Genomic DNA, 14,089 nt, shown 5'->3' on the forward strand with positions numbered 1-14,089 from the left:
ATGAAGTATATGCCAGTTCCTATGGAAGCATAAAATACTTGGGCTTATGGGTGAAGACAGTGTTGTTATGGCAATTGCCTGTTGCTTCCTTTTCTTCCCTGTCACTGTTTGGAGCTGATCTCCGCAGTTCTCCCAGCTGGATTTCGTCATCTGACTCCTCTGAACAAGAGTTCAGAGTAGGTTCCAGCCTGCTCCAGTCCCTTCTCATCCCTGGCATTGTCAGTGTGTGCTGTGCAGACATCTGGAATGCATCGGCTACGTTTTGCAGACCTCCTACAGCCTCTAGTTGCTACCTCTGTTCCTGAGAATGGTCGAAATCACTGTGCAGCTGCTGCCTTCCCAGGTATCTGAATCCTCCTACAGCATCCACACTGCTGCATGACCAGCAAATACAAACCAGCTTGATGACAAGGTACGTCTAGTAGGATCAGCCACACATCCCTTCTGATTAATGACCAGTTTTGAGGTGAGAGGCAAGAAGATTACCAAGAGTGGGCTTTTGTTTTGTTACCTTTAGCTAATGATGTTCAAATATTCAAGGCAAGGGAACCCAGAGCAAAACATCTGTGGCAGTACGCTCCGCACAGGTGTCCATGGGGCTGGTGGGCACCGATCAGCAGTGTCCTGCCCAACGGCTGAGAGCTCCAGCTTCCCATTCCCTGCCTCACCAGCTTTTTCTGGTGCTGTAAGTAGAAGCTTGAGAGAGGACGGGTGAGGAAAAGCCCTGGACCTTGGAAGGAGACAGTAATAGTACTAAAATGAGAATGATTTATGGAAATTCAGCAGTCTTGGCACATTTCAGGGCACTCTGTGAGTCATGCTGTGGACATACTTGCATGCACACAGGACTGCTATGGCCACAGAGCTTGCTTTTCTTGGTCACAAACAGGGTCTGCCACTTTGGATTAAATGTGTAGGCAGGGAGACTGGGGGAGAGGTGTGTGCACAGGTCAGTTTGTCTGCTGGGCCTTGTTTCAGCTTCCTAAAGTCATCTAAATGGAGACGCTGGGGAGGCCTGCAGGACTCACACATGGGGATGAGCTTGGCCAGGTAACAGGGGCTCCCCTGGAACATGTCTGAGAAGAATTTGTGAACTCAAGGCAACCATTATGTGTAGGAACAGCGCGGGCTGGGGCACGCAGGCACGGCCTCCAGGGAGGCTGAGACACGGCTCTTGTGGCCTCCATCTCTGGGAGCCCTGGCACCATCCCAGGAGATGCAGGTCGGAGGTGATCTTGTTACCAAAAACAGTATAAAGAACTTATCAACACCGATGTGATGTAGATAAGCAGACACTCCTTCATTAGCGGCGCTGGGTGCGTAGGGGAGCCGTCTCACCAACAACGCACACCTAATTCGTATAACACGCTGATTATATAGAATACAGTAATACATATTAATCAAGTGCTCATACATAAACATGTTAATTCCTGTAACTCATTTTAATATCCACACCTCTTTCCGGTCATGCGCACTGGAGTCCTGAAATGAGTCTGGGGCTGCTTTTGTGAGCACCAGAGACTGTGACCCCTCAGAAAAGACCCCCCCATGTCCCTGACTCAAGGACTTTGGCTCACGTTGCAGCTTTAACATGCTTCAAGGCTCTCTTACAATATAGCCCCTAGTCTATCAGACAATAAATCACTTTTACCAAGCAGTCTAACGACAGTACTTTGACAACATAATTATCTAACTAATGATTAGTACCGGGCTGTGCAGCCTTGGTCTGGGGCTTTACAAAGGAGCTCATAGCAGCATAACTGATTGCACGGTTACACAATATTTCCATGGTTACTTAATATACAATTATTCTCTAAGTTTTATAGAACTAATATTCTTATAAAATTCTATTTGGTTATTTAGTAATGATCATTTTTATCATAAACCCCAAAATCAACTTAATAACAAATCAATGACGATCAGTACCAATCTCACAGCCGGTGCGTCGCTTCGGCGGCCGAGCCGCTCCAGCGGGGCTTCTCCCTCCTCCCGCCGCGCCGGCAGCCGGCCCGCCTCTGGGAGCGGCCCCCGGCGGAGGCGGCCCCGCCCCGGCCGCGCACGCGCGCCGGTGACCCGGAGGTGACGTCCGGAGGCGGCGCTGTCAGCCCCCGGCGCTCTCCTTTGTGCGGGCGGCGCGGCGCGGCGCGGCCGGGGTGATGCTGGCGGGGGGGAAGAAGGCCGCGGAGGCGGCGGCGGCGGCGGGCGGCGAGGGCGGGCCTGAGGCGCCGGTGCCTCCGCCCGCCGCCGCGGGGGCCCTGGGCCCCTCCGGTGAGAGCGGCGGGGCTGCGGAGCGCACTCCCCGCAAGAAGGAGCCGCCGCGGGCCTCGCCCCCGGGCGGTCTGTCCGAGCCGCCGGCCGCCGGTGCCGCCCCTGCACCCGGCGCCGAAACCACCGGCATCGCCGAGACCCCCGAGGGCCGCAGGACCAGCCGCCGCAAGCGGGCCAAAGTAGGTGCGGGGGGGGTGTGCTCGGGCGGCGGGCCCGGCCCCGCCCCGCCAGACCCCGCCGGCCTGGAGGCGCGGCCGCGGTGCGGCTCTGGCGGGCGCCGCGGCCTCGGGCGGGACGTGCCCCGGCCGTGGGGCTGCCGGGCCCCGCCCTGCTCCGGGCAGCTCGCGTGGCCCGGGACGGTCCCCTGGGGAGGGGCCGGTGGGGCGGGTGGGGGGCCGGGGCCCCCGGGCCCGCTCCGTGCCTGGGAGACGCCGAGCTGACCGGGCTCTCCGGCCTGAGGGGGCGTTACTGGGCGGCGTTGGCGGGTGGGGTGCGGGTGCTGCCCCGGGGAGGGGAGTCCCCCCCAGGATAAGGTGCAGATGTGCAGGAGCCAGTGCGGGTCAAGGTGTCGCAGTGTCACCGCTCGCTGCTGTGAGGGCTGCGCAGAACTCGGGCGCTTTCACAAAGGAGAGCGTCTGCAGCGGTCCTTGGAACCGCGCGGGGCTTCCTGGTCAGATACCGAGCAGTAAAAACCCCCAGAAACCGCTTACATTGCATCTCAGTTCTTACCATCCTGTATTTTCATGAGCACATTCATGTTGTTACTGGGGGTATGTGGGTGCAGCTTCTCTCGAGGCTGATGCGCCTGGAACGCTGCTGTAGCACAAGGTTAGAAAGCTGATGGTGGCACTTAGTGCTGTTCTTCAGCTCCTCCTTGGAGGGTTGAGCCAACGCTGTGTTAAGGATGAGGTTTAGGAATGAAATCTAAAGGCCTTAAATCTAAAAGGCCTTAAAAAAAAGAGGGACCTGGGAGTGTTGATTGCCAGCGGCTGAACATGAGCCAGCAGTGTGCCCAGGTGGCCAAGAAGGCCCATGGCATCCTGGCTTGTATCAGCCATAGCGTGACCAGCAGGGACAGGGAAGGGATCTGACCCCTGTGCTCGGCACTGGTGAGGCCGCCCCTCGATGAGTGGGTTCAGTTTTGGGCCCCTCACTCCAAAAAGGCCATTGAATGACTCGAGAGTGTCCAGAGAAGGGCAACGGAGCTGGTGCAGGGTCTGGAGCACAGGTGTGATGGGGAGCGGCTGAGGGAACTGGGGGGGTTTAGTCTGGAGAAGAGGAGGCTGAGGGGAGACCTCCTGGCCCTCTGCAACTCCCTGAAAGGAGGGTGCAGAGAGGGGGATGAGTCTCTTGAGCCAAGGAACCAGCGCCAGGACAAGAGGGAATGGCCTCAAGCTGCGCCAGGGCAGGGTCAGACTGGCTCTTAGGAAGGATTTCTTTGCAGAAGGGGTTGTTGGGCGTTGGAATGGGCTGCCCAGGGCAGGGGGGGAGTCCCCATCCCTGGAGGTGTTGAAGAGGCAGGTGGACATAGCACTGAGGGATCTGGTGGAGTTGGGATCTGTCAGTGCTGGGTTAACAGTTGGACTGGATGATCTTCAAGGTCCTTTCTAACCTAGATGATTCTGTGATTCTGTGAAACAGCTTCCAGTAATTCAGGACTGTGGTATGTAATGTTATGTTATGTTAATGTTATGTTACATGTTATTCTGAACATCTGAGAACATTACCCTTTTTTTGGTGAAACTTTCTTGGAAATCTTGTTGCAGAAGACTTTGAAGATCTTGGCTGTGCCCAGAGCTGGTTGTGTTTGACACAGAAGCTGAAATTGCCTTTAGGACCTCTGTTGTAGTGTAGCTGTGGCATGGAATGTCTCGCTCTTCAGAGTCCTTATTTGACGTGATAGCTGGACTTTGTGTGTAGGAGCTGTTGGGTAGGTCAGTCTGGTGCATCTTTTAAACTGAAAGAGGGTAGATTAGATATAAGGAAGAAGTTATTTAATCAGAAGGTGGTGAGGCCCTGGCACAGGTTGCCCAGAGACTCTGTGGCTGCCCCCTCCCTGGAAGGGTTCAAGGCCAGGTTGGACGGGGCTTTGGGCCACCTGGGCTAGTGGAAGGTGTCCCTGCCCAGGGCAGGGGGGTTGGAACTCAATGGTCTTTAAGGTCCCTTCCAGCCCAAACCCTTCTGAGATTCTGCGATCTTCAGAGGCAGCATACCTGGGGTTTACTTGCTTTATAGTGGCCTGTTAACAGGTAGGAGTTAGCGCACTGTCTGTGCGTTGTTTTTCAGTGATGTTTCTCTGCGCTGACGATACCCATTTGCCAGGGGCATTGATGACTTTTAACACAGTATATTGCCGTGGTCAATTTGGGCTAGCACAAGGTCACCTTACTGCAAAATGTTTGTGGTGTGAACTCGGTTGGGGAGGGTATCCAGGTTGAAAATAAACTTAGGGAAAAGTTTTCTTTCATTTTTTATTGGACTTGATTGTTTTCTGAAAGTTGTGGAAGCTCAAAGAGGGTGGGAAACTGCAGAGGCCTTAGCGCAGAACGAGTGTGTGTTGGTTTCAAATGCCTGTAATACTGTACTTATGGTGCTGTGGCATCACTGTGACTTGATTCAGAGTGGAAGTTCACAGAAGATCCTGGTGGTGCCATATTTGCTCAAAAGTGTGAAAAACTGAATGTGCTGGACAGGATGGAATGTAAATTTTTTTAAAAGATGGTGGAGTGTGATAGTGTTTTACTGAATTTTAGGCTTTCCTATGCACAGGCTTCCCAATGCTACTTTGAATCATGCCCGTTATTCCCTTTCTTAATGACTGAACTCTGACTGTGGAGGATTTGTCATTCTGTTGATGAGAAGTGCAGAGTTGCTTTTGTCACCTCGTGGTAGAAGCTGACCTGTAGGATGTTGGAGGATCAGTAGCTGCTTTCTTTTTATTTTTCCTGTGGCTGTGTATTGTGAGAAGTGCTTTTTTCCTTTCCAATAGGTAGTGAAGTTTATTAGCAATATACAAAGCTTTCTTACTTTGGAAAAACATTTGGTTTATTAAACAGTATGAGATGCATCCCTTCTAGGTTAGTTCTTGGGATTTCCGTGTTCCTTTAAGTTGGAACGAGTCTTTTTAGCTGGTCATATTATTTATTTTTATTGGAGAACAGAACAAAACATATATGGCAATAAAGATTTACTGGGTTTTTATGTCTTATGTTGAGCCACTAGTGTGACCATCCTGGAGAGGAGGTAAATGTCATCCACTGTACCAGGGCAGGATTTCCAGTAAATGGGAGACTATCTTTGCAAGATACATCTCTGTACAAGGACACGGGTGGGATTTCCTCAGGAGTTCTTGTGTACAGTTCTGGTCACCCTTGTTTGACAGATGAATTCAAGTTGGAACATACGGATTGGACACAGAGGCAATTTGTTATCCTTGAGTTTGACAGGGAGGGGAAGGAAGGGAAGAAAACTAGAGAGGTTAAATGATGATATAACAAATACACATGAACTGGGCTCGATATGAGTAGAAGGATCCTATTATTGGATGGTTGGGTGCTGAAGACATTTTTTTTTTTTAGTGGAGGTAAAACACGTGGAACTTGTTAGGCTGTTGAAGATTTTATAACATGGTAGCTGTAATAAGACTGTGGACAAGGTAACTCAGGTCTTTTCTCTGAGCTGTAAGCAATTTTATTGCTTGCAATGTTCATTTTAATAGTGACACTTACAGATGTTGTGTTTTTTACAGGTGGAGTATAGAGAGATGGATGAGAGTCTTGCGAACCTGTCAGAAGATGAGTATTACTCTGAAGAAGAGAGAAATGCTAAAGCTGAGAAAGAGAAAAAACTACCACCACCACCTCCACCAGCTCCTGCAGAAGAAGAGAATGAAAGTGAGCCGGAGGAGCCATCTGGTGAGTAAAGAGAGACCTTCTCTGATGCTACTTACCTGTTTTACTGCCAGAAATTAAGCTGGGTCAGGTGCAGCATCATGAATCCTGTGTCTGGTTTTGAATGATTGTTCTACAGTGTTTTCTTTGCTGGCCCCATATGTGGAAGGAGGGGAAAAACACAGAAGAGCAGCCTGATAAAGATGGGAATATGCCAAACCTCTCATACTAGGTTCTCATGATCCTTACTGACTTGTCTTTGGAAGCTCTTAGCTGCCACACCTGCTTGTGTACCAACATTCACTTATTCCTCTGAGAGAAAAGAGGTTAGATGTACTGGGGGGGTTGATGTGCAGGAGAACAGATTTAATCAACTGTCATTCCTTTGGCTTTAAACTATGACTCTAATCTTAAATTCCGGTTGGATACCATTTGCTTAAACTTCAGTGCTTTCCTCGTACATTTGACAGAGTTGTAAAAGTTCGCTTTACATTGGGAAGTGTTTTAGTCTTGTTCAGGAAGCAGCTTTTGAAATTTATGGCATTAGCAGTACCCTATTCCTTCTCTACGTCTGCTGTGTTTACAGCTACCACCATTAGTTAGGTCTGGTGTTGGTATCACTCTACTAGCTACACAATCATGCTTTTGCAAAGTTTAGCTGTTGGAGAGATTTCACAAGATGATGTGTGTGCTGGTTGGTTTTAGAGAGTATCTGAAATCTAGTAGTTGAACTCTTGCTGGTTCATCACTGGTGTGAATAACTGTTAGTAGTCAGGTCTACTGCTCTTAATTGGCTTCTTTTCGGCGGACAGGTTTGAGAATGTAGACAACAGGACTGATGTCAGTTTGGGGATACTCACCTTTTATTGCTTAGAATTTGCCCCTGTAATCTCTCTGCAGTTGTGGATGTTGGCTTCTGGCTTGATACAGGAATACTATAGCTCATACACTTGTCTGAAATACTTGCAATGGTAAAAATCCTCCCTGCCCCAATTGTAGCTGGTCTATCAAAAATGGAATTTTAATAGTTGTAATTAAGCAAGTATCTTAAGTTTGCTATTTAATTTAGCTTAGACTTTGGATTTAATCCTTGAGACCTAATATTAATACACTTTTGGTATTTCTCATTTTGTGCCTCTAAGATTGATTATTGAAATCAGTTTGAGGCATAATCAGTGAAGTACAGTGTTTTACCCATGAAGGAAGAAACATGGAAGGAAGGCAGTGATAGGCTCATGCTATCCTATACACACAACAGTCTTTTAAGCAGTTAATTCTGCAAGTAGTGTATTTAGTCCTCTAACTACAAGCAATTTTAAAACAGGCTATATCTAGCTGCCTAGAGATAAGTAGATTTCAGGTCATTATATCCTTTCCCCATTCTTAGAAATCCTGGGATATGCATGAAGCAGTGATGTAGGAAGATGACACATTTCAGTTGTCATTCCATAGCTAGTCTTGCTGTATTTTTAAAGGCTTCTGAAACTGTATGCATTGGTGGATCTCTCTGTCTTTGTCTTTACTAATGCAGGCGTCAAGAGCATCAGGTCATCTTATGCTGGCTGTTAAAATGCATTGAAACTTCTAATTCAAACAACTGTTAGGAGGAAGAGGCATGGAGGCTGCTGTATATAGAAGCAATGTCTATAATTGAGGTTTTCTCTCTCTGTCACTTCTTCGAAGCAAAAATATGTGTTTAATAAATACTAAGTAGGACAATAATACTAGAGCAGGATTGGATATTGAGAATTTAACAAAACACAAAACATTAGCTTGTGTATTTCTGTTCATTTATTCTCATTGCAGACCTTAATAATTTCCTTTGTAAGTTTAAAGCCTGCAAAAACATAGGTAATGCAGTAGAGGTGTAAAGCTGTCATGTTACGACCTTTTGCGTTGGAAAGTCTGGTTGTGCAAACTTAAAAATGTAATAGTGACAATAGCTGGTATTTCACTATGTCCTCGCAGACAGTTCACAGCAGAAGGAGGCTATTAAGTATTGCAGTTTAGGTGACAGCGAAATGCTGGTCTTATTTGAGGTGGGTTCCATCAATGTGTTCAGCTGTGGGGAATTCCAGATGTTTTGGCTATGCAGATTGTTATAGTCTGGATTTGCAAGACTTACTGCATGTTATTGCAGAGCAATTTTAAAAGGCATATATTTCATTATTATTTCCTTAAAGTATCTCTCCTCTTTTTTACTTGAAAAATATTGTCTGATAGCAAAACGCTTCCAAACTCACTTTCAGTGCTTTGTGTTCTTGTTTGCCAATATCCCTTTTGAAATTAAGGAGCTTGCTGCTTCTGCTTTTCTCCTCTAAGGATCTTTTTTGTTTGCCCTCACCAAATTGGATTTTCACTTTTATAGCTTCCTGAAGATTTTCTTTACCAGCTCCTGTCTTTTTAGTTTTGTCAGTGCTCTTACTTTCTGGCAATCTTGTTTCTAGCTGCTGTTTTCCAAGGAGGCGAGAGACTGAATATGATCCAGATTAACGTCAGGTCAAACTTAGTGGAGCTCTGTCTCTGTCTTTCATCTGACTTGTCTGTTTTCCTAATTAAACTCAGTACTTAGTGGTAATTGTGTGCTGTTATTCTTTACTTGAAGACAGTGGATGATTGTATGGAGAGGACTCCTTTGTAGACCTTCTTCCTGATTGCAGTTCAGCTTGTGGTCCGTTATTCTGTTGCCTTGAGACTTTCAGCAGAGTCTGCTCCTGCACAGGTTGTGTTCAGCTACAATAACTTGGTGTTAACGTGGATCAGCAGTTAGATTGCTGCTTTGTTCCTTTGCAGCTGGAACACGACTTTCTCATGGGGAAGGAGAGGCAATCTGCACTAGCAGGCCTTGTTTCCACATTTCTGTACAAAGACTGGGTATCGTTTAGAATTGTGTCCAAACACGCAGTAATAGTGATGCTTTTTTTCACCTAACATTGAAAATGGTTTAGCTATTATTATTAGGAGAGGGAAATACTGATTTCTTTTTGTAAGTAAACTGAGAGCGATTTTGTCCCCTCTCCTCATTGTTAGTGCTAATTCAGGGATAATAATGCCACAGCCTGATATGAGCATCTTTTCAATTTCTTAACTTACAGAAGGCACAAGTGTAACTTTTCCTGCAAATTAATGATCTATGCTGGAGTGTAAATGTTCATGTTTGAGTTATGTTAGTCGCTTCCAGAATGGAAGCAGGTCTTGTAATGTTCCCAGCAAAATAATGTATTTACAGTGTAGGTGAAGTGAGGAATTTTCTCTTGCTATTGCAGACACGTATGTTCATATAATCCTGACTTTGGGACTTCTGAGGCCTGTCAAAATGCAGTTTTGTTGTGGTCTCTCTTGTGAGTGTCTGAACTTCCCTGCTGGTAGACTGTATATAAAAGTACTGACTATTGCTCCTCTACTCTAGCTGAGTGAAAATGTCTGTCTTGTTCCAGTTCCTATTTTATCTGTAGATGTGTAATGTTACAATATTCCAGATGTTATCCAGGTTATTGAAGTATGGAAACATTGGTTCACTTTCTGTGTCTTGCTTTAGGGGTTAAATTTGTAGTTCAGATGAAATTCTTTTTTAAGTTAGTGTATCCCCCAAGAGCCTCAAATTGCATTCTGGCAAAATTGTCCACCCAATCCCAAACTCTAAAGAGTAATCTTAACAATTGTGTGTTCAGCTTCAGGTTAGACCTTACTCTTACGTGTTTGGAGATGACACCTTGAGCGGTTGTGCTCTAGGAAGTGACTGTTCCATTTGCTCCCTTGACCTCAGCAGTTTGTTTCAGTGGGGGGTGGTTTGAACTTTAGAAAGCCAGCAATTTGCTGACTATTGAAGCACTTGGTTGGAAGGAGCCTTGGTACAGGGGCAGCTAGCTGAACAGTGCTTCCTGCTCTCTGGAGGTGACGACTTCAGGCAAACATCTGACAGCGGAAGAATATCGCTTACGAGCTAAACTCAGAGCTAGTGTCTCCTGTGAAGATTAGCAGTGTGTGAGGTGACCTGTGTTAGCTTGGTTCCTGCAGACATCCCAGCTGTACTCATCTCTGGTCTAGAAGCACTCTGTTCCTGGGTGTGTTGTAGTCCTGTCAAGGCTGCTATTTAGGACTTACACGAAGGCTAAGGTAATTTAGAGACTTTTTCAGATCTTTGAGATGAGTGCTTTGCCTTTCCTTATGTTTCCAGCCCTGCGTACGTTGAAAGACCAATGTCTTTCAGTGCTGGGTATTGATCACGTTGCTGATCAATGGTATTGACATATACTCAGCTTCAAAGCTGGTCTTAGCGTGTTAGAACAGTTGGTGTATCAAGGGCGCTGTAAGTGGTCCGAGCCTTTCAAAAACAATTTCATTGTTCAAGGAAGGGTTTATGGCAAAAAAACCCCAAGGAATAGGCTCTCTTGAAAGTAAGATGCTTTTCAGAATGGTTCAAACTGTCACCTTGCATATGGGGAGACTTGGGACTACCAAGGCCAAGGTTACCAAATTCTTACAGTTTGAGATCCATAGATTCTGATGGTATCCACCTACCAGATCTCAGCAGTAAGAAATGTAATCTTATTCAAATCCTAGCCATTAACGAAGTTGATCATAAGTATTTAGCCAGCAGGAATGCTACATATTGTGTACTTCTTTATTTCCCATAAAGTCTGATGTAAAGCGTTCCAGTAACATGGATAACACTTTAGAAGACCACAGAGTTTGGTGCCCTGAACCTAGGTTCCAGAAGATGGATTTCTCAGAAAATGGGTTTAGTTAGTTGGTGAAATTTAATACATAAAACGCCAACTGCCGGGCCTTTATGTCCAGTATGGTTTAACGTATGGAGTAAGGTCCCTGAGTTCTCCTCTTTCCTTCCACAGGGCAAGCAGGAGGACTTCAAGACGACAATTCTGGAGGGTATGGAGACGGCCAAGCATCAGGTGAGGGTGGCGTTTGATGCTTGCCACTTAGTAGCAAGAGCCGCCAAGTTAGGGATTGATGCTTGCACGTGCGCATGGGTGTGGTTGTCCAGAATTTAGCAAGGGATACAGGAGTTGTTTACTCACCTGTTGAAAAAGTGAGGGGTATTTTCAAATTTCAGTTGAGGTCTGTACCAGCTGCAGAAAAGGACGCTAACCTATGTTGAAATGCCTCAGGCCGATCTCTCATCCCTCCACTCCTCTCCATGTTCAGAGGAGTCCAAATGTGCAAAAAGATATTTCTTACCTAGCCAGTTTCTACCACCTAGAGTGACGCAGAAAGCCCTGGGCTTCAGCACAGTAGACCTTTTTTTCAAATTTGCTGAAGAAACGTAGCCTGGAGTACCTTTTTGCTCCTTTGTTTTTTCTTCTGAAAGCGTTTGTGTTTGAGCTGTGTGCCAGTGGTTATCCCAGGAGGTTTATCTGTTGGGGAGATTCATAGTCTGCTTCTCAGTGGACTGGACTGTGAATTGCATTCACCACTTGACCTAAGTACTGGTGCTAGCAGTATGCACTTATTGTGTAATTCACTGGTGTCTTTGCTCTTAAGTACTTAGAGTGCTACTGAAAATCTTCCTCCAACTCTGCCACTTTCACTCTCACTTAAGGATTGAGAATTAGGGTTTTAAGCAAAGGGGTGGAAGGCTCCAGAACCTATTCTGTACCTCCAAGTTGCTCTTTTTGAAGCAAATATAACTTCAAGATATAATCTGAGAGTGCATCCTTGCTGTTCGAAGTAAAGGAGCCTTGTTGTGTTTTGGATCTTACCACTTGCACAGAATTTCTGACTATTATAGATTGTGGGCTTAAGAATGCATTGCCTATTTCATTTTTAGGCAGGCATTGGCTGTTTGGAAATTCTGCATATTTTGCATTTTATATATATATGCTGAGGGTATGTTTTAGCAGTTGTCCAATTCAGCAGCCAAACACTCCTTCAGAGTGTTTTTCATCTGCAGATGTTTCAGTAGGTCTTTAAATGAGCAGCATCCCTCAAGATTTCTTCTGTGGGGAAGAAGATAATCAGAACTTCAGCACATCGTTTGCTGATGCTGAATGTCAGGAAGGGGCAAGTGTGTGTGTGAATGTGTGTGAAGAGGAGATGAGGATCCAGTCTAGGCAGCCCCATTCCTACAGTCATTAAAGAGTTGCCTGCCCCAAGGAAAGGGTGTGTAGTTCTGAACTGGTCCTCCCTTTAATGTGTTGCTTTCATGAACCGCAAGCAGTGTGGGTGTGGGATGGGGGGGATTCAATCAGCCTGAAGTTGATCTGAGTCTGAGCTGTGTAGTTGCAGAAGTAAGTTCAAGGACATTTAGTTCTTACAAGATCTTCTGGTGGTTGGGCCAAATAAAACTATATATTCACTAATAATAGCTAGGCTTCTTCTAAATTCTGGTGTCAAACCCTGTTGTGTTTGTGTTGTTTGGTTTTTTTTCTAAATACCAGTGCTCATCTGGAGCTATTCTAACAGTTTTAAAGTTTGGGTATTGCCATAAAAGACATGTGGCCTTAAAAAACAGCCACAGAAAAGCCCACCTTGGGAGCTCTTTCCAAGACTGTTAGGAGCGCCAGTTTCTCTGACTTCTCACTTTGAAGAAATAAATCACAAAGCTTTTCAAGAAACTGGCAAGTTGCCTTAAATCCACATGTCTGAGAGTTTCTTGGTAGTTGATCGCTGCATGACATCAACGCTTTTTGGCAAATATCTGGCGAAGGCACACTCATTTTAGCACAAGCCTGGAAGAGGGAGTCAGGTTCAACATTTCGTATCTTTTAACTGGTCATTCTCTGAGAATTGTACTGCAGAGCTTTTTGCTAACACTTGATGATCTAGAACCTTTATTAAGATTTGTTAACATTAATAAAGTATCAGGTAATTGGTAACTTTGGTTTGATTTACATGCACAGTTTTAGAGAGTTCATAGTTTAGTATTTGCATTCATATGTAGATGTTTGCACAGTTGGTCCAGTGTTAGACTGAAGGACAAGGAAAAGGCTGGGGGATGTTTATTGCTGGAGAAGTTGAGTTCTGGCAGAGCTATGGGGTTCTAGTCCGTAGCTAAATATTACTGTCAAGAAGTATTGTGGGTGTGTCAACTTTTCCTATTGTTTATTTCATTTTACTTTCTTGCAGTGCTCTCTGGCCTCTGTTACTAATTTCCTCTTGTTGTAAAATTTCTGTAAGTGATTATAGACAGTTTTCTTTACCTTGAGTCATCACACAGTTAGATCTTCTAATCTTTGCTTGTGAATGAATTTTTTTAGCTTCACAACCGTTTCCCTGCTTAAATTTTTTTCTTCACCTTTGGGATGTAAAAATGCTTGGAAGTTAAAGGTGTGTGTGGTTGCACCAGAGTTGAAAGAAGAGAATTCTTCTCTGCAATCCAGTGACATGTGTACCTCTGCACAACTTCAAACTTTCGAACAGTTGTCTTGGTTAAATGTAACACACTGCAAGCTTATATTTTCTTTGATATTTATTATAATCTTTTGAACAATTCCAGTTTCAGCAAATGATCTTAATCTTGCTGCATTACTTGTGTGTTTTTTTCCCCTTGGGATATATTGGCTTATATCTTTTCAGATTGAATGTCCTCTCCTCTCTCTGTCCTGATCTTAGTCACTTCCTAGGACATACAAGATTTATATTGTTCTTGCTGTATTTCACATCTCAGTATTTCATTTTGCTCGCTGTGCCTGCAAGATTCGCTTTCTGCATTCTACTTGTGCTGTAACACTTTAGGCAGCTGTGTCTTGGTTTGTTACTTTATATATAGTGTGACATTCAGGATTGAGGATTGTAGAGTACCTAACTGTATTATTCATTGCCAGAGTTTGAACTGATAGAAGTACAGGTGCCTGTATGAATGAAGTATCTCCATAGAGAAAATGTCTCCTGTGTATGTTCAACATCAGTCTTTTACATGTGGAGCATTTAGAAGGAAAAGTCAGAAATCTGTAGGTATTGATTGTAGGCAG

General features: G+C 45.3%; 1 protein-coding gene across 3 annotated transcripts in view; it reads left to right on the forward strand.

The window, feature by feature from the left end:
- Positions 1 to 124: 124 nt before the first annotated feature.
- The window catches only part of KDM1A (lysine demethylase 1A), a 49,896-nt gene continuing 35,931 nt past the window's right edge, over positions 125 to 14,089 (forward strand). Inside the window, exons 1-3 of one of the 3 annotated variants that reach the window (XM_074894688.1) lie at positions 125 to 412; positions 6,017 to 6,182; positions 11,012 to 11,071. In XM_074894688.1, the coding sequence (XP_074750789.1) occupies positions 6,032 to 6,182; positions 11,012 to 11,071 (211 nt within the window). In that variant the 5' untranslated portion in view covers positions 125 to 412; positions 6,017 to 6,031. Of the gene's footprint in view, positions 413 to 2,119; positions 2,448 to 6,016; positions 6,183 to 11,011; positions 11,072 to 14,089 lie in introns of those variants that run through there. The other 2 variants (XM_074894686.1, XM_074894687.1) reach the window with 2 other exon arrangements.

Source organism: Strix uralensis, chromosome 25 (genome assembly GCF_047716275.1).
Source record: "Strix uralensis isolate ZFMK-TIS-50842 chromosome 25, bStrUra1, whole genome shotgun sequence".
Taxonomy (NCBI): domain Eukaryota; kingdom Metazoa; phylum Chordata; class Aves; order Strigiformes; family Strigidae; genus Strix; species Strix uralensis.